We start from the raw sequence: 25502 nt of genomic DNA, 5'->3' as shown, positions 1-25502 counted from the left end.
CACTGTAGCTGACATCGGGGTCTTCTACTTTCCTGGCCACATGTCCTCTCTTTTTACAACAGGCCTGACACTTGTGGATGCTGGACTGGGAGGGCAAGAACCCCACCACCACCACCTTACAAATTGTACTCCACAACATTATCCCTGTCACATGGTTGGGCACAGTTTGGTGGCAACTGTGTCGATGAGAAGATCTTCGCGGCAGCCGCAGAGCTTTAACCTAACCTCTCTGCCGCTTAGCACAACACCAGCTATCAGGGCCACGAAAGACGCGAGCGACCAAACAGCGAGACCTTAAAGATATGTGATGCGCAGTCTGACATTTTAATAACTTTGTCGCACTGCATCTGTAAAGCAAACACATTAAAGTGGACACAGTGCCCCCCCTCATTAAACACACAGCAGTGTAAACCCTCCTCCACACTTGCATAAACACACACGTACACAAAGAAACTCATTGCCTTTCTGCATCCCTGCATCCATCCAACGGATGCCACCAGCAAGCCTTGGGAGTTTTTCTACGGGGGTGTTTTATGCATCCCACAGGGCTCGGAGACAGTGAGATGTGGCTATAGCACACAGAGGATCCCAGTCAAGGACACAGGCAGCATCACTCACTCCACCATTATTTCCTCATATTTAAAGCTGGGGAGGCGCAGGGGTTTACCTGGGGGACTGGAGCTGCACATGCAGAGGAGGGCAGGTGATTTCAGAGTCCGACGGGTGTGCTGGGGGACCGAAAGCTAAAGGAGACGCGTGGAAAGGAGAGAGAAAGGGAGAGGGAGTGACAGAGGGCTTTATATGTCAGGCCGGTGATACCAGCATTTTTATGGCCGAATATTTTTCCTCTTGTCAGAGCCGGATAAGGAATCACCATAAGGTTGGGGAGCATGAATATTGCCCTTGAGGGCCCACTGTGGCTGCTCCTGTTTATGGTTGACTAGCAATCAGCCACCGATTCAGGACCTCCAACCCCTCATCCATCCACGTCAGCAATTAATCAATTAAACGGGCAGCAGGGAGGAGTTTGATCGGCTAGGTGTGTTAATACAATAGCCTGTTAAGGCTGATGTAATTTCATCACTAATGTCACCCATTCATCACGGCTTATTATCTGGTTCGCATAGACAATGGTCAATATCACTTCATAAATCTGAGAATCATGGGGATCTTGTGATATTAAGCCCGAAGGATGCCACCAAATGATGGGCCGCAGAGCGTGAGGGCCAAATTTAACGAGAAAGGCTGCTGAAACAAGTGTTCAACATAATGTGACGGATTACACACGAGGGCTACAGACTTTTTATGTAATCCCTGAGCAGAAAATAGAACTCTTATTATGAAGACCAAGGCAAACAAATGCCATCTGAGACTACTGCTGGTTTGATAATATACAGATCACATAACTGTCCCCGCTCTAGGACTTGTTAGTGTGGAATGTAATTTATGCAATGTCGGATTAATCTGAAAGGGTTAAAAATAATAAAAAAAATTAAACCCCACCATGGTCCCAGCTGGTTCCGAGACTTACGAGGAAACCGCAAGCACGGAGATATCATGCCTGTTTAAAATCACGGTGCCATATCAATAGGCTTTTATCATAGCAGAAAAAAGGCGAGTTGGTGTGTGTGTGGATGACAAATGTGTAAATAGCTGGTAGCATGTGGGCGGAGGCCCTGTCCGCATGTGTGCCTGGCATGAGCGCGTGTGGGCCAGACCACATGTGATACCCAAAGTGAGAGCGGGATTTGGCGTACCGGTGGATATGAAGCCTTCTATCCCTAACAATGTTTTTTGGACTCGAGCCGCTGACAGCTGACAGTTTGTGCTAGTACTTCATAACTTTAAATGTCACTATTTTCAGGGCCAAAATATTTGAAAACTTACAACTCAGTGCTTCTTGGAGAATTGAGTTGAAGCAAGGGTAGAAACAGGCTAGGCCATTACATCAGGTTAATGTAATGTATTGCAATGTCACAGCAGTATTCCAGAGCTTTTATAGCTCTTACCAGCACCGCAGCGTTTGATGCATGTCTTGTTACTCACTGTGGATTTGCAAGGCTCACCGAGCCACCGTGGTAATGGGCTGTACAGATGAACCCGATTTGACCTAACAACTGATTTTAATCTATGGATAATTGTTTGGAATCTGATCAAGCCGTTTCATTAGACTTAAGGGTTTAGCTCAGACAGGCAGCAGTGTTGATTCATTCTACAATAAATAGAGTTTGTAATCAAAGAAGCTACATCATATCCATCATATCAGTTGGACAGCACTGACTGGCCCGCATCCAACACTTAACAGAAGACCAATACCTGCCCTGCACATCGGTCTAATGCTACTAACAGCTTCAGTCAGACAAAAAGAGCTTCTCTTCCACCCAAGCCAACATTTCCCCAGCACTCCCAGCAGGTACATCAGTTCAATTATGATGATGGCAATGACTGATTGCATTTTACGTCTCCCCTGTTCCCTCAATAAGTCTGGCCATCACATGCAGAGAGAGCGAGAGAGACGGATGAGAAGAAGGAGAGGAAAAAAGAGAGACAGAGACAGAGATAGCGGCGTCATCCTCGGTGAGCTACAAACATCCCAGATGCCAGTCTCCGGGACGGTATCAAACATCTTGGTGGCGGTCTCGCCATGAAAATAATCTATACCTACAGGAAGTCAATTAAAAAGTGCCAGGGGAGATTAAGAGCAGCGTGACGGCTTTTCGTCAGGCCACCGGTTTGTCTAGGAGAACCAGCGTGTCGCGTCACTACCGTGTGAGTGAGTGGAAGGTAAAGTGTGCGCGTGACGGTAGTAAAGACGTGTTGGGAAAGCGAGCGGCAGCGGAGGAAAAGGAGAGCGTTGCCGAACACCCTTAAAAGCCCCCTCATGAATATTAAAAAGGCCTTTGGCAGTCGGCAGCTCTGCCACAAGTTTGCAAACCAGCATAATGTGTCTGTTTGCGCTGAGAAAGGCTCAGTCCGGATATCAATTAAATCAAGCTTTGTCAGTCTGATGGCCCTCTCAATGGAGGGACAGCCCATTCCCCTCTACACATCAGCTCAGCTTTGTGTCAACCATTCATCTCTCATCCTCCCCTCCGCTTCCTCCTCTCTCCCACTTGCCATCTTTATCAGCCTTGACGCACGCTCCCTCTCTCCCTCTCCCTCTCTCTCCTCCTTCTCTCCTTTGCTCTCTCTCTCTCTCCGTCTCTCAAGCAGCCGGTAACTGAATGCACAAATTACTCTCCCCTCCACCTTTAACTCCCACTAAATCTTTCCCCTTTTCCACTTTGCTGAGCTGGGATATTTTATTCCTCCATCAAATATGCATCCCATTAATTAAGTTAAATTACTCCTGACTGCCAAATATCCCCTGCCCCGATGGGTGTCAACACAGAAATGCATGACTGTGAACCTGCAATGACACGGCCCCAACACTTAAACATGAGTTACAGCCTTTTCCAGCTCCATCCACGGGCAGATTACCAGACACTTTGGGCTCCTGGAATTAAGCGCCCGTTCGCTCCTTTCCCCCCCTCCTCCTCCACCCAGCTTTTTAATAAGTGCACAATGGATGACACTCGCACTTCTGACAATGAGAGGACTGATATTTTAATTACACCCCTTTTTTCATCTGCCTTCCTCTTCATCTTTTAATTGCTGTTGTTAATCACTCATTAACTTCCTTCTCTCTATTTTTCCCCTCCTCCTACAATATACCTATGACATGATTAGCTCTATAGAATGGATTGTTCAGCAACATTTTTTTGAATAATTTATCAACTTTTCAGGATAAAGTTTGAACCTCCTTTGTCCCAGTTTGTGGCGAAAGGATTAAAACTTATCGTGCTCGTGCTTCCTAACTAACAGAGCATCTGTTTGCTGCTATCGCTCTTTAGAAGGTAAATTAAAAGTGTAAAAAACGCTACCATGAAAGGGGTCTTGTGAGACCAAAGTTAGTCTACTTCTCTTCATTTTTGCCCTGCAAGTTAAGATTTAGCAAAAACAAAGTGATAAAAAAAAAGAAGAAGAAAAAAAACTGAGAAAGGGCTGAGACCACAACAAGTTTAATGTTTTAGGAAAGAAGCTGCATGCGCCTCTTAACTTAGCCGGTCCTCAAGAGTTGTATAACTCACAATCATACGCTTATGTGCTGTGCTGGCTGCTTAGCTTAACTACTGATGTTGCCGTTTAAGTGTCTGAGCCCAGTGTTTGTTTTGGTTTGCGTTTGATTAAAGGGAAATGGTTTGATTATGAAGCCCCGAGGCCCCTGTTGTGGACCCGCTAAAGAATATGAGATTGTTATTAAAACCTAATAGGACTGATATGCTGACAGAGATTTCTCTCTTTGTCTCTCGCGCTCAGAGATGCTGAGTGGGGTCCCAATCCGAACTCTTCAAAAGCATCCTTTCGCCAACGTGAGACTAACCGAGAAAACAGACTTCCGTGAGCAACTGCACTCGTGTTAATTTGAAGTGAAAATTTAATAGCATTTGTTGCCTTTCTGCTGAGCGTGAGGCTCCACCACACAAAACCAACTGATGAAGCTGCACGCCTGTTGGCACCTCACCTCGGAGATACCTGTGAGGACACGTCACTAGCAAGGAAGTAGGAACCTGACAGTTCACTAGAAAAAGTGTGAAGCTGTACACCGGTGGATTTATACTGATGCATCGACGCTGTCTACATTTTGCTCTCCCTCCTGCTCTTTTCTTTTTTTTTTCTGTGTGTGCACATGTGCCTGCGCAAGAGTGTGTTTCTATTGCAAAAAACATTAATTTTACAAACATCAGCCCAAGGCTACTAAACACATCCAATCCATTATGCTGCGCTTTATCGTGTTATGGGGGGTAACGGGCTGTAAAGCTGTCTCGGTCATAAAGAGCGATCGCGGAGTGTCGAGTCAAACCAGAACGCAGAGCTCTCCGAGCCATACGCAGGCCTCGTTATCATCAGAACAGCTCCGTCACATACTTAACCTTTCCAGACCAGACTTTCTGCATTATTTTCCAAATGACCTTTAGCGTTACTTATTTCATTTCCGATAATGGCACACTAAATTTAGTTAAATGCATCAGAGCAAAATGTGTTTATTTTGGTGAAGAGGTCTACACTGACTGACAAGGACCGTGTTCCCAGAGTGAGACACTAAAGTGTCCGGAGCGGTAAACAGCAGTACATCTTCCTGATGGGAGCAAGTGCCAGGCTCCGTGCATGATGAGCAGAAATCTTAGCAGATTCATCAAGTAAGTAGGTCATAGGAATTGAGATAAGGAATACATAAAACAGATATATGAATATGTGGCTGTCGCTTTATCCACGCAGATGTTCATGGATCTACTGGAGGGTCAAGGTCAGTACACTAGCTTCTAGGTGTGACACTAATATTAATGAAGCACATTCAAATACAAAAAAAAAGATTAGTAATGTGCTTTCAGATGTTCATGCTTTATTTTTCGAATTCTCTTACTTAAAGTGCATCGAGTTGCATATTTACAAGCATCTGAAGGCTGCAAACGAAGCCAATGAAATATGCAAACACTAAAGGCTTATTGTTCTGTGCTAATAAATTCAAAATTCCTGCTTACAGTTCCTGCCAACATGCGGTGCACACTCTTGGTCTAAATCATTAAGGGCACAATGAGTTTTGAAAAGGTCTAACTCTAACACAAATACATAGCTATCCTGGAGCTGTTTTATCACACAACACAATCCCTCAGCAGCCTGCGAGGAGCAGCGTGCTTCACGCCCTTGCTGTACGGGCGGAGGGGCTGGGGTGGAGGGATCTTAGCAAAATCGCTAATGTACGTGATGATTAAGTGTAACTCAAATACCGAGCGTGTTGTTCGTAGGCCTGACAGGCAGTAATTTGGTGTATTATATTCTCCGGTTTTAATTGCACGCCACCAACGTGTCCCCGTGACACGTTATGAAGCGATGATGTACAATTATTTCAGGGCGGCGGGAGATCAGCGGAGTGACATTATAATCATCCTCATAGGGATCCTTCCCTTCATCTGCAACAACCATTAATGTTTAAATGGAGAAGAAGGAAAAAAAAAAAACATAAAAATAGTTCTCAGGGAGTTCTAACCAGAATCTGTTTGAGGATTATAGAGAATCACTTCAGGGGAGAAGGAGAGGGGTGTGGATAGACAATAGAGGGGCTGAGTTAAGTGACGGCTTTCTCTGGATAAGCAGCAAGCTAAGATGCTCCTCCACTGTCACTGCCAGGCCTCACACTACTCATACAGGCCCGGGCATTAAGGCACATTACAGCGGATGAGCCACGCAGGGCGGAACTGATGGGCTATTCTGGGAACAGACCAGACAATCTCACAAGACAGGGGGGACATAAAAACCCTGACATGAGCCAACCCCATCCTGTTAACAGTCAAATCACACAGACACACACACACACACACGCAAACACCCGACATGAAAACATGACTATATATACTCCAACGCTAAGTCAAGAAAACTGGAGGAGAGGGAGGGAGAAACACAATCCAGCCTCCTCTACAGTGAAGACAAACTTTAAGCGTGCTGTAAACTTTTTGTGTTGCAAGAAAGAAACTTTTTCTTTTTTTTGGGGGGGGGGGTCAAATTCCTGAAGTGACACTAGCAAACAGGCAACTTATGACCCACGATCATAAAACTGCAGTCCACAAGAGGACAATCCATGTCCATGATGGTGTTAATACTTCTAAGGCCTGGGCTGAGATATTAAACCAATGCCTCAAAGCATTTAGACTGTTTATGCATAATTTAACACCTACAACAGCATTGGATCTCCATTGCATCTTTGGGGAGGACAAGAGAGCGGGAGGGTGAAAATGCTGAATCCACGGCCTTTCTGTTAGATGATGGAGGAGAGGAGGAGGAGGAGGAGGAAGCTCATTAAGTGGCCAAGCCCCAATGTGGACAAAACATGCCAGGAGGAAATGCAACAATCTGCCATCTTGCATGCTCCGAGGTTTTTTTTTAACCAATTAAATATGAGAAATCTTATCTCTCATGCTAATAGCAAATATGTGCTTTTCTGCTTTTTTTTTTTTAAACACCTTAAGAGAGCTTTATAGCAAAGTTTATACAGATGGGTCTTTAAAATAAAAAAAATAAAAAATCTGTTTATATGAGCAGACAAACAGATGTGGGGAGGGCAGAAGAACTGGCGAGGCAGAAAGCCTATAAAGTGGTCGGGATGATGAGCGCGGCACTGACCAGCACACTCAGGTTTGACTGGCAGCATGGTCAAGGGTTCCAATCTGTCTTGGCCTCGCATTTGCATTTGTTAATTAAATGCCACAACAATATGATCTTTAACTATCAACAACTTCCCTGCCCCACCCCCGCTTCGGAAAAGAAAGCGGCGGCAGGCGAGTCAAAGCTAAAGTGAGGTGGACAGCCGAGGTGCAGCACGTCCACTCGATCACAGAGTCAGAGCTGGGGTAAACGTTCCAGTCTGAAAGTTTAACAAGGAAGCGCAGCAATCGATGTGAGTGAGGAGGAAAGAGAGGGGGTTCTTTTGTTTGTTTTTTTGTAAGGAAAGAAAAAGCCCAAGAACAATGTGCTGAGCTTAAACAAAATGGCAATAAACCTAACCCAGGAATTCTGTGCCACATGGATGCAAGTGTAAAATAAACTGATACAACTAGAATTAGATAGATAGTAAAAGAAAAACAGGACCCTAACTGAGTGTTGCGTTAATTGACATGATAAACTGCGATAAAACAACCACACATAAGACGCAAAAAATAAAAAAATCCCCCCTAAACTAACGTATTTGGTTAATCAAAAAAGTTGGCTTGTCGAGAAAGCAGAGCTTAATCGCGCTATAATCTCACTTTTTCTAGGTCACCCGAAACAAAACGGGTAATCACATTACACATTACACCTGAAACACAGTCATCCATTAGTAGCGTGCTTTGGATCCAGATTAAAGGACATATCATGAAATGTGAAAAGTTTGGGAAGGGGGAGCAGGTTATGTGAATGTATGGCTCTGGCCTTAATGAGGGTGTGTCTGTGGGTTTCTTTGTGTTTGCTGCTCTTTAGTCAAGACGAGGGACGGCCCGGTGATCAGTCAGTACTGAAAGCACACACAGGGGCCGATTTGTCACCAGTGGCTGGCACTGGCAGCACATAGCTCCTCCATCTGCATGATTTGTGAAACCAGAGGCCGTATTTAGTAGTTCCATTTAAAGGCATATTGGAGAACCGTTCTGTACGTATATGTGTATGCTTTATCGTGCGCGTGCATGGGTGTGTGTGTATGTAAAGTCAGACACTTGGTCAAAGCGCAGCACATTTGCAGCACTTGGGAGAGAGGAGGGTTTTTCAGCTGGAGGGCTTGTGAAACATGAGACTTTCCTCTCATTAAAGGAGAAGCTGTGTTTAAACCAAAGCTTGTTTGCTCCTGCTGTAATATGTTTGCGAACATCAGCGGGAGCAAATAAACACATTTGCTCCGCTCGGCTTTAGAAGAACAACAACAACAAAAAAAAGTCGGCCTGTGACTGAACTAAACGGAACGGTTTATACAGAATCACACAGAGGGAGAAACTAATAACGCTGCATATGTCTTCATCTTAGCGAACGTGCAGCCGCAGAAGCTCGACGGGAACAAAGCCGGAAATCCCACAATTTATTGTATTCCCCATCTGCATGTTAAACAGCTTAACACGTCCATCTGAACATGGCACGGCAATGAGGAGGTCTACCACGGGAATGAAAGGAGCTGAGCGCAACATATGGTCTACATGTAGGGGGTAGACAGTAGTGCAATAATAACTGTACTCTTGCACTACTGGGTATTTGTGGGCTGGTGGTTACCTACATAAACTTCCAATTAGGATTATTTGTACAGAAGAGAAGGCGAAATAAATGGATAGTTAAAAAGCAGCAATACAATTGTCTTTTAAGGACTGGGAAACACTGGAGTAAGTGGATTCACATGTTAAGGGATGGTACGCACCAAAATGAAATATATGTGTTATTAATTTCTTTTTCAGCCTGTCCTGTATAATAGAAGCAAACGGCGCTTGCCTGGTGGTGCTCAAAGTGACAACAGAATACATTTGAACCCAGCCCTAATGTTGCTTTCCAGAAATCAAGACCCAGCTACTCACAAAAATTAAATAAATCTGCAAACCTTGGTGTGAAAAATTTGATGTAGAAACCATTTTCTTTTTGCCAAACTACACCTGGCAACCATATCACAAAACAGAGGGATGTAACACTTTATAATAACATGATTAATAAATGGTAAACTGATAAGATATATAATTTTAGTTATTGCAAACTAAAGTTTATAATTATAAAACAATATTTAACAATCTTGACAAACCTGAAGTTATAACTAACATTATATTTAGTAATTATAACATTAATTAGAATTACTAACGATAATGAATAATTAATTAAAATGATTCACGTTAAATAATCATTACTATAGTATGATTTATGTTCATATTATTTACACACTGGCCATTTTATTAGGTACATCTGTTCAACTGTTCGTTTATGCCTAAACAGCAGCAACTCAGTAAAATTAGGTTTATAGACATGGTCAAGACAGCCTGCTGGAGTTCAAGCCAAGCATCAGAATGAAGAAGAAAGGTGACTTAAGTGGGTTTGACAGTGATGTGGTTGTCTGGTCTGAATATTTTAGAAACGTCTGATCTACTGGGACTTTAACAGGGAATAGTCCAAAAGAAAAAAAGAAACGGGGGGGGGGGGGCACAAGAGAAAATGCCTTGTTTATGTCAGAGGTCAGAGGAGAAGCAAAAGCATGGATTCATCCTGCTTTGTACCAAAGGATCAGGCTGGTTTTGGTGGTGGGGGATGCGCTTAGGCCTCTTACAACCAACTAAGCATTGTGTAAAATGCCATATTAGACCCAAATATTGTTGCTGACCATGATTTCAAGTTTTTATTGCTGATCTGTAACTGTGTCCTGAGTCTGAGGGCACCAAATGCTGCCGTTTAGTAGAAGTTGTTGCAACATAGAAAAATGCATGTTTCTTTCATTTTCTGAAAAGACTTTGTGAACTAACTAAAAATACTGGCAACCACCAGTGCTGCCTTTCAGCCTCCTAATAGACACACCTTTGGTATCAATTTGAAAATCCTAAGTGGCTTCCTTCTTGAGTAATCGATTTCACAAGATTTTCAGAAAACTTGACCTATGAGAATTGAACTCATCCAAGATTTAATTAGATACACCATGGTATCAATTTGAAGCTCCTACATCACTTTGTTCTCGAGTTATCACATTTACAAACCTAGGTGTCCAAGCTGCCTGCCCAGCGGGATGATGACAATACCCCAACAGCCTTTTACAGCTGAGGGGTCATAAAAACCAGAACAAAAAATAAATAAATCAGAGGAAGTTTTATTATTTGTTTGTTTAGTAAAGTTTTTATGACATATGAGGCACTGATAGACAGCTATGTTGACAGTCTGGATGTCTATAAGACTGTGAGTGAATTTCTTTCAAAAGGTTCTGTGTTTTTATTGTAATACCTGTATGGATTTACCTAAATCTTGCATCCATTTATATGACCCCAATAATAAAATTTAACATAATAGTAATTTAACTAACACTGAAACTAATAAATACTAAATTAAAACTAAACATTTTCTAAAAACAGTGAAAGACACAGGACACCAACCACAGTCTCAAAGCTCATAGCCTTCTAGATTTCCTAGTTTTGCATTATTTGATTAAGTATAAAGTTATCTGTAAAAATTAATTAAAGTTTAAATATTCATTACACAGACTTTATCAACCATATACAAAGACTTTTGAACATCAGTTTCAACTTTACATTAAACACCCAGTTAATGCTTGTTTTATTAAACACCTTTTAACCAATCAGTAAACACTAATAATCCTGCCATTGTTGAACTAAATTCAAGATTAATTAAACATTATTTACCATTTATTAATCCATTCATTTTTAACCATTTATTAAAGATAATAATGTTATCAAAGCATGCATCTACCGCTTTGAAAAGGCCGAACATGACAGGATGCAAACATAAAGCTGGCCACCCTCAGCCAAGCTGTAACATTAGGTACCATTCTTCCTGTGGTTGGAGGGTGTAGCTTGGCTGAAAGAAAATTATTTGTACCCAAAAGTGCTGAAAAAAAAAAAGCAGAACTTGCCATATTTTTGAGTAACTTGAGCCAATATTTCTGGAATAAGAAGACATCGCTGCTCAGATTTCAGGTGTTTTTTGTTTTGTTTTGTCTTTTGGTGTTGTTGCCACTATGAGCGTCACAAGACCGCCACATAGCATCCAGTACAAGAAATAAATACAAGAAAACTGCCTTCACCTTGTTTCGGTTATTTTTGCACCGCTGCCATTTTTTTGTAAATAGTGAATGCCTTTACATTGCTCAGTTTACTGTCTTATTAAATAGCAGCATATGGATTTGGGTTTTTAAACAGAACATTAGGGCATCAAATGGACAGCAATGTTCTCAAAAGGCAAACTAATCACAATCTGTGGACGTGTGTGACAGATAAGTATAAAAAGCTGTCTGCATCACATTAGCAAATGAAGCAAACCCGTGCCACGTCTCTTATTATGACCAGGCAGGGTTAAATGGGTTTGAATTATGAATTAGCCTGAGACAAATGCAATTTAAAGTGGGCTGTACAATAGATAATCAGCAGGCCACACTCAACGGGAGGAGCAAACCAAACGCTTGTCTCAATTTCGAGCTTCAACCTGAAAACGACGGCAGCTTTTCAGCAAACTGTGAAATATCTCTATTAGAAATTTGCATCCAATCAAATGTGAGACAAGTGACTAAATACTTTCTTATTGATTTGCAATTTAATCCTCAGGTGAGAGTCATTAGATGTAACACTAAAACAAACACATTCCCTGACTCGTAGATTTTATGTTATTACTTGACTTTTTCTTGTAAATGGTCAGAGCTGTAATGGTCGGATCATCCTTCGCTCCAAATTTGTTTGACCCCCCTCGACTCTGGGAATTGTTTCCCTCAAGAACTGCACACTCCGAGTAACTCACCCGCATATGTCACATTTGTACTCTCGCATGCCGAGATGTCTCTTCACGTGGTTCCTGGCGTCTCCCAGCTGAGCGGTTGCAAAGTTGCAGATCTTGCACATGAAGGGCTTAGACCCTGCAAAACACAGCACGGAGAAATCACATGCAACAATAATATTATGTTTGAAAGAAACGGCAATTTTAATAAAACACGACTGCATAAGCGCTGGGCAGAAATCTGATTTTACATTACGGATCATTTTTCAATGCCAGGCGTGGAGGACTGTTATTAGTTCTGTGCTAGGGCTTCAATCTACTTCACAGCTACGAAATGACTTCAGAATTATAGAAACAGATGCCCTTACTCCAGCCCCCATAAAAACTACAGTCACACTCCAAGTGCCAAGCAGCTCTTCTTTCACTCTCTATCTATCCTTGTCACTCTCCTTCATCTCTTACCTACTCTTCCTTTGCCTGTGGATGCGTAAATTGGATTCCAAAGGTCAGGGCGAATACGTAAATCAATTCTGTGTGCGCTCACTACCGCCCATTCCATCATTAAAGCGCTAATCACTCTGGCGGGCTTCGCAGGGAGGTTTCTCCCTAATTATTGTCATTAATAAGTCCTGAGGGCGGGGTAGCATTTGAGAGAGTGGCAAAGCTTCTTCCTGCTATTCATCATTTAAGAGCAGAGCGAGGGTGAGGGCCAATGCCTGTACTATCTCTGTGATGCACTCACATCTACCAGCTCAAAGAGAAGGAAAAAAAGAATGTTGGACATGCTACACCATCTCAAATTTTAAATATAGAACACAAAAAATGCATAAAAGTTTACATTTCTTCAAAGATTCAAGCTATAATTAGTAAGTAACATGAATATTTTGTTCAACAGCGGCACGACACAGTACGACACTCCAATATAAGTGGCAGCCTGGTGTAATATCCACGTATGCATCTTTGAGCAAACCCTCAGCCTCTCCCGCTGAATATCCCAAGACGTTGTACAATATTTATTCCAGGGGCAGCCGCTGATTTGATTAAGCACTTTGTGTAGATTACTAATTCGTTCATACACGGTTCACTTGCTGTGAGCTGGAAGTACGACACATTGAATTTTATGCCGGTAACGAAGATTGAAAGGCAGGCCTGTGCTAACAAGGCCCATAAACACAAGGGACGGGGAGTGGGGGTGGGTCAACACATGGGCAAAGACAACCTCTTCATTTCACATGTCCCCATAGTATACCACACACACACACACACACACACACACACACACACACGCACACACAAATCACCACAGCATAAAAACAAGAGCAAATAAAGGCAAAAAACAAATATCTCTGTCCAAAACTCTACCCTTCACACCTTAATAAAGTGACACTTTCTCTCACACACACACACACACACACACACACACACACACACACACAAATTAATTAAAAGAAGAAGAAAAAAAAAGATTACAAAACAAACTCAGCAACACCCATAAAAAAAGACAGATGCACACACTCACACCACACCCACCGTCACACCTACACCTACCTGCATCTAGATTCAGAGCCCCACCTCACACCTTTGCATGCGCTTGCAGACACACACATTATATTCATAAACAATAATCACCCGTGGACAAACAGAAGGAGAGACAATCATTCTTCCCCCTTCTCACTCACTCAGTCACTCACGCACACACACACACACACACACACACACACACACACACACACACACACACACACAGAGTCATATGCAACCTAAAGTTGAGGTGAGAGAGAGAGAGAGAGAGAGAGAGAGAGAGAGAGAGAGAGAGAGGCGTGTGGGGAGCTGATTTGTCCAGATGGCTGGCTGAGTATGAAACATGGCAGAAAGGAGAGCGATGTAACGTCCCTCAGTTCTCACATCTTATCACATTAATACTCCACCACTCCACTTAAACAGCCTCCGTGAAACTGAAATTGACCATCAATGCAGTGTCATGTTAAATTAATATTGCCATCCACATAGGGGCGATGTGGCTCCTGCACATCCCAGATGAGACAGGGAATGACTAATTAATTTCCTGAGAGGAGAGAGGAACCTCTTGCAATGTTTCACTACGTGCTCACGCGCACACACACACACACACACACACACACACACACACACGTCTTGCACATGATGCACACCCCTGTCACAGCCTTGGCTTTAACTTTCATGTTTAGAGGAAAAGAATAATAGCTGATAATTTCATACAAATAAACACATTTTGCTTCCACTTCCACAATTCTCCAGTTTCAATACTGCGGTTTCATCTGTGAACAGTCTTGCGGGTGTTCAGTCAAAGTTTATTTTAATCTGTTGCCTTGTTTTTACTTGTTTTAGCCTGCAAAAATAGATTTACTCTGCATTACAGTGGGTGGATTGGAACATGGTTAATGCGGTGCCACAAGTCACATGAATATTAAACATGATTCTTTAGAGGAAAATTTTCACCTGTTCCTGTCAGCACCAAAGTGTGAAACACATACTTTAACAGAATGCAAGAGGGGGAGGATAGGAAGAGAAAAGCACCACGCATAAAAGTCTGATGGCAACTGTGAACATGCAAAAAAACAACAAATCTTTAAAATATGTGGCTTTATTAAAAGAAGCACTATAGGAGTTCAGCATTACACTCTAGAAAGTTCAGAAACAGACACCGGACACATTAAAGAACTGAAACTAAAACACTGAGGCAACACAGTCGAAAGATTCTGCCTCTTAATATGGCCCAGGATCCAAAATTACATTTAATTTCCCATCATGCAACTCCATACCACCATTCTTTAGACATCCAGTGCGTAACGCTGCCCCTATATCCCCCACTTCCTATTAAAAGGACTCAAGCCTGTAAGTCAAAAGAAACCTTGTGACATTATCAGACATATATACTTAAACTTCACACTGAATAAACTCAGCTTAATGGGAAAAAACACACACATGCTAGTAATTTATCAGTCTCACAAAAAACACTCTATTCAACCAGGTATAACATTTCCAAAAATCAAGTAAGTATTTAGGGTAAAAGCAAACTGGGATTTCCTCCTGAACAAAATGTAAAACCACATCCCATGAATAACCAAGAAGGAAAAAATAAACAAAAAGAAGATAAAGAACATTTCTACTCTGCCTTACTGATTTTTTTTTCACAAATCAACTACCTTCCATTATAGGTCTGAAATATCCTAAAAGATAACTTCAGACTAAAACTTCCGAAAAGGCCTTCATTTCTGTCTGAACTACTCCAGTTTGCTTCCTTCACTCTACCCTTTCAAGGGAAAAGTTTAGAGTCATCATAAACGTCTTTTCTTCATAATCACCAGCGTTCACATTTGTGTTTCTATAGTGCTAAAAATGTTGTCTTTTTCCCTCTGGATTTAAGGTCTATAGAGCAGCATATGGTACCACCTCATGGGTGGATGGTGATGGTGTGTAGAGGTTTGAATAAGCATCCCACTGTACACTTTTTTTCCCCCCAATCCCTCCACCGCAAGGTGGGTCCTGCAGCACGACGCATTGGCATGGAAAATGAGCAATTAAATCCAAAGCTGTAAATACTTCAGTGTTGCATTGGTCTGCTCTCTGCTTTCCTCCAGCTTTCAACTTTTTATTTGCCAAAATTTAATTCGCTGATTAGTTTAATGCTGATAAATCAGCATCTCATCTATTCAGATATATCTCATCTATTCTGATAAATCAGCATCTCATCTTTTATCCTTAAAAAAAAAAAACAAAAAAAAAAACCCTTCTCTTTGGGACCTTTTTTTGGTTTGTTTTTTTGTGTTGCATGGAGTGGTTTAATGTGTAGGGATTTGCTTAAGAAGTAAACGGTTCAATTCTCGGATGAGACACAAATTCCGTCAGGAAGGGCACCAAATCAAACGTGAGAATCTACGCACTGTAGCAACCTCTCGTCAATAATGGAGCAGTCAAAAGCAGCCTTTATGTAACCTTTCTGGGTATTCTTGGCTACCAAAACAGGCTAGAAATAAAATACACTGTGATGCTTATAAAATACAAGAGTCAATTGCTTTTTAACTTAATGCTAAAAGACAAAAATCATCTGTAAGGATTTAAAGACACTAGAATTGTTTGTATCAAAAGCCAGTACGGGTTAAACCATCGCTAAAGTGTTTAAACTTAAAACTATACAGCAGACCAGTGGAGCACCTATCATTTTTATTCCTGGCTATTGCTACAAACACAAATTACATCCTGCTTACTAGCAAGCGTGGACAACATGTGTTATCATTGCTCTAAGGCTCGGTCTGAGGTCAGACAGCTCACTCCAGTGAAAAAGTGACCAATTTACCTCAAAATGCAAATTCTAGCTGCGCCCTCATTGGCAAAATGCGAGCATGTGTATGCGATTCCTTAAAGGGACAAATTGACAAATCTGTGTGCAGCCTCCCACTGCCGTCTCCTGATTTCTCTGATTAATCAAGTGAATAAAAACTAGGTCTTAATTAAAAGGATCTGGACGTGCTCCCAGCTCAGAAACTGGCAGACCCCCACCGTGCTGCTCCGCAGTTGGCCCCACAAACAAACTCCCAGAATAAATGACCAGCACATAAAAAGGTGAATAATTCACTGTAATGAGGGAACTTAGCAATAATAACAACTGACATATGTCGTCAAAATGAAGTGAAATGGGTGCTTTCTGGAAACAAGACAGCATTAAGGAAAGTGGAGATGTAGTCTCATAAACAAGAAAACAACTCTACTGAATAAAAATAGGTAAACCTAAGACATAATAATAATAATAAAAATGAAGTAGTGATCATTTGAAACCCTGAAATGTGCCCTTGACTCAAAGCCTTCAGTTGGGACCTCAGTGTCAAAGCTTTCATTTTCTTAAGTAACACTAAGTAAGTGCCCTCAAAACTCAAGAATTATGACAGAGGGTGAAATTATGAATACGTATAGACTAACCATTAATAAGAAGAAAGTGGAAGCTCAACATTAATCATCAAGATTTTAACCTCTAATTCTTACAGCTTTAAGCAGTTTGGTCTAAGCTGTGAAAAATACGACTTTGGCACACAAGGTGACTGGCATACACACCAGAGCAAAACAGAAAGGATGTTTTCTTGTCTGTAAAATTCCAGTACTGCAGTTTCACTAATTGAACAGTATTTACTACACAATCGTTTTAGCCTACATTATGAAGTACACCACACAGTATGTACTTAGATAAGACATACTGGAAGTATCATTTCTGTGTTTACTACAAAAGCGGTACGTAGCAAAACTACAATCCCCACACAAACCATCCACTTTTACAGGATATCAAACCATCCTGTTTTTATCTTCTCTTCAACACACATTTACATACACACACACAGAAACACAAGGGCACAATCATACACACACATGGTAAGCACAGAGCATGGACTTCAATTAAAGTCCCATTAAAGTTTCGACTGAAAGGGGGATGGACCATAGGAGGCAGAGAGGGGCATTTATTGATGGCGCCCTCACATCTCGTTCCTGCATTAAGTTGATTTTAAAAGCAATTAATACACATGGTCAGGGAAAAGTAATGGAGCGCCCCATGTTCTTAACCTGCCGGACATTTCCCAGCCGAAGCCCTGACCAACGCAGGCCTGCTTTGCATTATAAATGACAAGATAAATCTTAATGGATTGAGGATAATCAGCTAGCCATGAAGGCTGACATATACACACATTCACCAGGCATACGAGCGCACAAACATGGACGTACAGACACGAGGGAAATTAAAGGCTTTGAATACGTCTGCATTGATTATTTTAAATTATTAGCCCACCTCTCTTTGGACCTCCAATGCTTTTAGCCTAAGCTTTAACACATTTACAGAGACTTATTGACTATAATTACAACTGAGTCCTAGTAATGGACACATCAATTATGAGTCGCACATGTCTCTGACCAAGCGTTGCTCAGGGAATCCCAATCTGGGGTCCATTAGCGTCTCTCCTGCTGGTCTGAAGCTCAATCAGTCTTTACCTTCACCTCTACTGAAACAGCTATTACCTGGCTGAAGTAGATAGTAGCTCTAACATTAGCTTGAACTGCCAAAAGAAGAGGCGCCCCATACTTTGGGACCTAAAACAAACGCCTAATAGCTGAGGAGCTACACAAATGGCAGCTTTTCTTTCCTTTTGCAATTTCTGGACTGAATCTGATAATAACCACCAAGCCAATCTGTATCACTTACAGAAGGTTTAGTCATTTGTGTAACAACTGGGAAGTGCAATTGTTAATAAAGTGTATGTGTATATATGATACATTTTCACTTTTTTAATCACAAGCAGCTTTCTAAGCGGAAATAAATGGATAAATTGCAATGCCAAGCATTTAAAATATGTACTACCAAGTTAATAATTTCAATATTTGCAGTAAAGATGAGGTTTACAAAGGATTATGAGCACTTTCCTAAAACTATGTTGTCATGTAATGTTTTAACAAACTCACTGTGGGCTGTAGGTGCCTCATTAATGTGCCCTTGTTTTTAATAGCGCAAGTAAAAAAGAAGAATCAGAGCTGTGGCTTGCTTTTATACAGAAAAACAAACATACTGCATTGATGCATATTCACTGTATGGGAACAAGTTCCAAAAAAGAGGGAGAAGGAACCGTTCAAGAAAGCAAGCCTACGTACCGGTGTGAGTGCGAATGTGTGCCAGGAAGGCCATAGAGTTGCTGCTCTTGCACACCTTGCCACAGTATTTACACACGTTGCCCTGGTTCTCCTCCCGTTCGCGGTTGATCTGCTCCGTGTCCTCCAGCACATACTTGTTGACCTCCCTCAGGAGCTCCTCGTGTTTCTCCTTGATGTGATAAAACAGATCCTGCTCTGATTCAAATCGATCTGTGCACTTGACGCACTTGAAGCTTGCGCCCCCTTCGGGCAGCTCCTCCACACTGTTCTGCTCGTTGCGAAGGTGGGCAGCGCTGGTCAGGTGCTGGTGCAGGTTGCTCTCGGTGTAGAAGGACTTGCCGCAGACCAAACAGTGGAAATGCCTCTCCTTGGAAGGATGCTTCATCGAGATGTGGACGTTGAGGCCGCTGATGCCATCCGCCATGAATCCACAGTCCTCGCAGCGTATGCGAGAGTTGCTTCCTTTGGTTTCCTCCCTCACCTTTGCTTCCTTGGGTTTGAGCTTCTTGATGTACGTGGAGCTGGGAGACACTAAGCCAGAGGTCACTGGTGATCCTCCAGTCAAACATATCATGGTGGCTTCACCTTCCAGAGACAGACCTTCCTGTGCAGCCTGCTCCTGCTCAGCTAGGAACTTCACAGATACAATACAGGCATCAAAGGGAAGGGCTTTGGACATTTGTGTGTCTCTAGTCATAACGTCTACCTTTAAATGTTCCTCATCTGCTTGTTTACCCTCTTGTTCCTGGCTCTCTGGCTGTGCCAACTCAGAGACTGAAAGCTGACATTCTTCATCCTGCTGGGCTTCAGAATCTGCTGTTAGCTCAGTCGCTTCAATGGTCATCTCTGGTTCACCACAAGCAGGAGATGTAATTGCATTTGCTTGCTTCTCATCTCCACCTACAAGCACATCATTAACCAGCTCTGTGGTGACAGGTGTATTCTGGCCTTCCATAGATTGACTGTCTATGGGAGAGGATTCAGACACTTCTGCGGGACTCACAGATTCACATTCAGGGTTAGAATTTGCCGCAGGAAGCTCCGTGATATCATTCAGCTTTAGTGGGAGTGCTAAGACTCTTTGTCCTTCGCTCCCTTTTTGTTCCAGGTATTTCTGACTTTTCTGCTTGTGTTTCTCTGTGCTGGCATGGCGGGACATTTCCCTGCTTGTTACAGCATAGTAGCTGCACGCTAAACAGACATACTCAAAATCTCTGGTGTGTTTTCTCTTGACGTGAAGATGGAGGGACGGAATAGATTGAGCAACAAAATCACAGAGGCTGCAGGCATTGACAGAGTCATATTTACTTTTTTTCTGGTTTGCCTCTGGCTGAGTTTGCTCGTCTCCACCATGTTCTTTGGAAGCTGTATCGTCAGATTCTTCTTCTGTGCCGGTGGTCTCTACGGTGGTATTCGGCTCCTTGGTTTCCTGAATTGATGTACTTATGTGATTTGTGATTGGGTTCTTACTTGTGCATTCTTGTGCACGTCTAACATGCTTCTTTGTTAAACAGTGACGATCCATGTCTCCTTTGGTCACACAGCTGTAGTTGCACAGAGTGCAGCTGTAGCCATAATCTTTGCTGTGTTTACGGCGAACATGAACACTGAGGTTGGTGGCGTTGGACACCACCAGGCCACAGTATCCACATGTGGTTGTGGAGCCTTGCTTTGGTCTTCCTCTTTTCTTACTGGGAGGTCCCAGCTCTAACTCTTCCTCCTCAGCTAACACGGCTTTGGCAGCCTCAGCTGCCTCGTCGGTTTCCTGTTCTCCTCCTGTCAACGTATCTATCCCTTCTCCCCCGGGCATCTGAGCTACATCATCTATAACAGCACCATCTCCAGCACCATCTCTGCTTACCCTGTCGACATATACTTCAGATTTTGAGCTCTTGCTTTCTTTCTGCTGCTGCTGCATGTGGCTATTTGAGGACAGGTGAGAATCCATCCACTCAGATGTGGCAGAAAGAAAGTTGCACAATTTGCAACGGTACCAGTCCTGGTCAAGGTGTTTGACACGAGCGTGGTTCTCCAGCAGCGTAGCTGTGCTGACCCTAAAATCACAGTTTGCACACTTCAGCTGGAACCTGCTGAGGGTGCGTTTGGGTGTCAGTCGTGGTGAAGTAGCCTTCACGCTACTGCCAGGATCCACAGCCTCCTCCCTGTCATCTATGCTTTCATCAGCATCAACTGAAAGACAGTTCAGAGATACAATTGTTTAAAGTCTTCTTCAACGACAGCAATAAAAATGAAAAAGAAAAAAAAGACAGGCACATTTTTTATTCTAGTACCTATTACACATATTATATTAACCCAATGCTTAATTCACATGTAATGCTAAGGGCTTAGAACTGTGGAGAACAGGATATACTCACATGTATACGGGGTGTCTTTGGTGTGGTATCTCTGGATGTGAACATCTAGGGGAGCCTTGTCCCTAAACTCTTGCCCACAGTAGTTGCAGGAATGAATAATCTTGGGTTTTGGGGTTCGCTTGCTCACTCTTCTCTCTTGTGTAGGGATTGTTCCTTCTTGCTCTACCTGCTGTTTGTCTAATACACTTTGCTTTTCAGTTACATTCTTCATGTTCGTGCCATTGTCACTTGCGACTGATCTCAGTTCATCATGATCAGAATCTTGTTCCTGTTTAACCTCAGCGCCGCTTTCTGCCTCCATGTCTGCCTCCTGCTGGATTTCAGCAGGACTCACATTAGAGATATTTGCACTTTTCTCCAAAGGCTTTGCAGCTTTGTCAGACATCTTTCCGTGCTTTCGTGCAAAGTGGATCTTCAGTGATCTCGGGCATTTGGCTGAGAAGCCACAAACTGTGCAGAGGTTGTCGCCGTCTTTAGGTGCAGAATTCGGACTTGGTCTTTCAGTGACTTCTTCATCTGCTTCATCGAGCTCAGCAGCACTGGGCGAGTCTCCTGCAGTTTCCTCCATTTCCACATCATCTGTATGCACTTGCCCACTGATGTCATTTTCAGCCACTTTCTCCTCAATGGCTTCCTCTCCTGATATCACTGTTTCATCCATATCATATCCTGTTATGATTACACACAACAGTGAAGCTGATCGCTATCATCAGAGCTGGGTCAGAATCCTGGAAGAGGGGGAAAGATGGAAGATGTCTTTATTTGTCTGAAATACACTTTGGTGTATGCTAAATAAAAAAAATAGTAAAAAGTTAAGTGCAGGGAGACAAACTACAGCTAACAACAAGCTTTTGAAAAGTATTCCTTCTGCAGCATTCTTGGACCAAGCACAAGTAAATGTTGCCATCTAGTGCTTCCAAACAGACACTGTTGGTTAAAGACATCCAGCATGAAAATTGGCTGCTGCTTATTTAAGTTCTGTTGGAATTCAAACCCTTTGTGTGACAAATATAATAAAAAAATGTACCAGAATGGCCAACACAGATGCATGGACTGCAAATCAAGTATTGTTCCTTGAACTTTATTTACTTGATGTGTCTGTATTTGCAGTGTATTTCATTTGCTTTTGTTACCCCATTTACTCCAATATTGTATGCTCTTTAAATAACTGGATTATTTTTGATTGAACTTCTGTACATACAAGTTAGACAGACTACAATGACATGTTTCGTTTAGTGTCAGTTAGTTTCCAGATTTTATTTTTTCACTTTAGTTTTTATTATTTGAAAATGCTTCTTTTGGTTTATTTTCCATTAGTTTCAGCGTATGTTTTAGTCATTTTAATTATTACTGTATGGAGGGCATGTGTCTGAGGCAATATTTAGGAAAATTAGTACAGGTATTGCAATAAAAACATAGAATGTTTTAACATCTTTAACTCATCAGGCAAGTTGTAATAAAATATTTCACCAAACTAACAATTACCAAAACTAAGAATATTTCATTTTCTTTCATTTTGGTTTTCGAAGTTCACAAAATCATTTGTTATTTTTTTCAAAAATCTAGTTTTTATCTTTATTTTGATTAAATAAAATGTTTTTCACATGTACGTTTAGTTTAGTTACAGTTAACTCTAATAAACCTGTCCCCATCAGTTCCTTGGCAAACAAGCTGGACTTCATCTGACCAAAAAAAAGTTTCTGTCAATACTAATCATTAAAAATTTCAATCTCGTCCTTTTTTGTGTAATTTTGTTTGTAAATAATGTATCTCGGGTTCAGTGGCACGCTCAAATCCTCTCCCATCTTTGTGTTTTTCCACAGTCTACTTTCTTCTCATATAGGCAATGAATTAAAATGTGAAGCTTTTTCATTAGACCCACAAACAAATTGAGGACATATGATATTCACAGGAACTATATAAAAATAAACTAGTCACTATTCGATCTTGTGGAAAAACTAAGTACCCCCAATGATCCACTTTTAGCAGCAATAACTTAAAGTAAAGATTTTCTGTGTGACTTTATCAGTCTCTCACATCACTGTAGAGAAATTTCAATTCACTGAGGTTTTTGCAGGCCTTTGTTAATGCACAGCTTTATTAGCGATCCCCACAGCATTTCCATAAGGCTGAGGTGTTGACTTTGGGTCATTGAAACACTTCCATTCTTTTCTTATTCAGCCATTCTCTCGTAGATTTCCTGTTGTGCTTGGGATCATGGTCCTGTTGCATGACACAGTTTGAGCCCAGCTTTAGTGCTTTAGTCTGACCATGGGGTGAATTTTCTAGGACATCCACTCCTTGGCATTGTTTTACCACACAGCTAAAGGCTCCAGACCAAAAAAACTGACAAAACGTCTGCTTTTCTAAGGTGCTCACACTTGCTAATGATCAGTTAATCAAGGTCATTTAATTAGCAGCATCTAACAGCTGCTTACCTTCTTAAATTTCTATGGAAGCAGTAAGAGTGTGCTTAATTTTAAGTATTCACAATGCAGTCTACTTTCATCAATTCCATTGTAATTATGTTATATTTAAGTTTAAATTTCGCACTTTTGTGCTCATTACTTTTCTTTGATACCTTCACCATGGATTCACCATGGATGGACATTGCCTACACAGCAGCTCTGAGAGCTCAACACGTCACAACTTTGATTACATGAAAATTTAGAAAACAATTTTACTAATTTAACAGTAAAGACACTGCAAATGTGCTGCAAATATAAAAACATAACCAAATATACAGGCAAAAAACAAAAACCTACAAAGAGGCTACAACGTTATTAAATTCGACCATGCATTAAAATGAAATTTTAAGAATCACAATTTTGACGTAATCAAATGTTTTTCTGTGGAAAGAATTATAATGCACACAAATTATTATTCCATGTATTTGTGGGTGAGCTGATGGGATATTTGTTTGGTGAATCGCACTTTCTTCATGTGTAACAACGCTAATTGTGAGTGTATAATACAGTTTAATACCCTTAAATATTGTTTTTAAGGGGCCATAACACAGATCTCAGGGGTTTGGACCCAATCATATTTAAATATACAGGACATCCAGTGAGACTAAGTGTCCAACTTTGAGAATATCCTAGGTGTGCTCACTACCACCACCTACCGTTTATTTTGGTAGCATACGATTACAGGATTAACTGAAGTATCACCAGGTAAAGACTGTCCATATAGGCTCAAAGTGACCTATAAAGGCTCGCAAACAGTGAGTTCACTATAACAGCAGAATTCTGTCGGTGTTGTGTCTGCAACTAATGAAGGCGGACAGCGGTCCGTCTCCCGAACAAGTTCGTTACTACTTTCAGAGCATAACTCTGCTTGAATGCCCACTTAAAAAAAACAACAACAAAACAAAAAACTGCCAATTTTATATGTGTCGATATATAAAGCAGTTTAACCACTGGGCGTCAGTGCTAGCTTGAAGTACTGGTAAAGTTAGCCACAAATGTTTTATAAAACAAGATAAAAACTGCAGCGAACAAAGAGACAGCCAGTGCCACAGTCCTAAATGTTGCTATGCCGCTGATTTCATCGCTTTAATGATATATACTCTTAAACACTCAGAAGACTGAAACGTTATAGCCCCACTTCTTAATACCGCTGCTAACTTGCTAACTAGCAACATGTTCTCCAACAGTCTTCTGATATACGCACAACGCATCCAATGAAACTTCAACATCGGCAGAAACATCCAATCAGAACGGAGATAAGGCGGGTCTACGTAGGTCCTAGGCTTGGAAAACGACGGCAGCACAGAGGCCCAAAAAGGAGGCTAACGTCGACCTCGGAAACTGTGTTCTATGCTGCAGGAACAGTACTTTATAACAATCAAGAGAGTACGCAATCGTTTAAAAAAAGCCAACACGAGTATATAGATGTCAGTACAGTGAAATACTAGTTGAACTTACCGCTTGTTATATGCTTATTTCCACTGTCCGCGCTTTTTGATGCTAGACACAAATGGCGTACCGTAGCGTGAGCCATGCGTCACAGAAGGCGGCCTTCCTGCCCGCGGCTTCTTGTTTTTTTCTACATCAGCTGATTTGATCACATGATGCATTCTGGTTCTGTGGGAAAGCGAAAAACAGCGTAACGGTACTGCGGTGAAATGCGTGACATTTGAAGGCTTAGTTAGGCGTTGGAAAGCCGTCGGTAAACATATGTTACTAATTGTTCTTACTAATTAACAGCAAAAATGTAAAACGATTGAATATGCTATAGAACACCATAAGTTAATACGTGATGCATTCAAAGTCACCATTAACAGAAAACCATATAATCAGCCATTCAAAACATCATGCACATACGTCTAAAATCATTTAATTTTTTTCTTTTTTATGTATGTATTTATTCATTTTTGTTTTGTTTTTTGTTTGTTTTTTACTTGAGAGAGAATTCTGTAGTTTTCTGGTAGACTTTAGG

At 41.6% G+C, this 25502-nt stretch overlaps 1 protein-coding gene across 3 annotated transcripts in view; it reads right to left on the bottom strand.

The window, feature by feature from the left end:
- The window catches only part of znf407 (zinc finger protein 407), a 152610-nt gene extending 127503 nt beyond the window's left edge, over positions 1 to 25107 (bottom strand). For 2 of the 3 annotated variants that reach the window (XM_025911592.1, XM_005450654.4), the window contains exons 1-4: positions 24989 to 25107; positions 21063 to 21790; positions 18688 to 20877; positions 12046 to 12160 (exon numbers count right to left, since the gene is read on the bottom strand). In XM_025911592.1, the coding sequence (XP_025767377.1) occupies positions 12046 to 12160; positions 18688 to 20877; positions 21063 to 21723 (2966 nt within the window). In that variant the 5' untranslated portion in view covers positions 21724 to 21790; positions 24989 to 25107. Of the gene's footprint in view, positions 1 to 12045; positions 12161 to 18687; positions 20878 to 21062; positions 21791 to 24186; positions 24685 to 24988 lie in introns of those variants that run through there. The other variant, XM_025911593.1, reaches the window with a different exon arrangement.
- Between the last annotated feature and the right edge of the window lie 395 nt (positions 25108 to 25502).

The sequence above is a fragment of the Oreochromis niloticus genome, linkage group LG11 (assembly GCF_001858045.2).
Source record: "Oreochromis niloticus isolate F11D_XX linkage group LG11, O_niloticus_UMD_NMBU, whole genome shotgun sequence".
In the NCBI taxonomy this organism is placed as follows: Eukaryota; Metazoa; Chordata; class Actinopteri; order Cichliformes; family Cichlidae; genus Oreochromis; species Oreochromis niloticus.
This window is presented reverse-complemented; position numbering and strand designations above follow the sequence as displayed.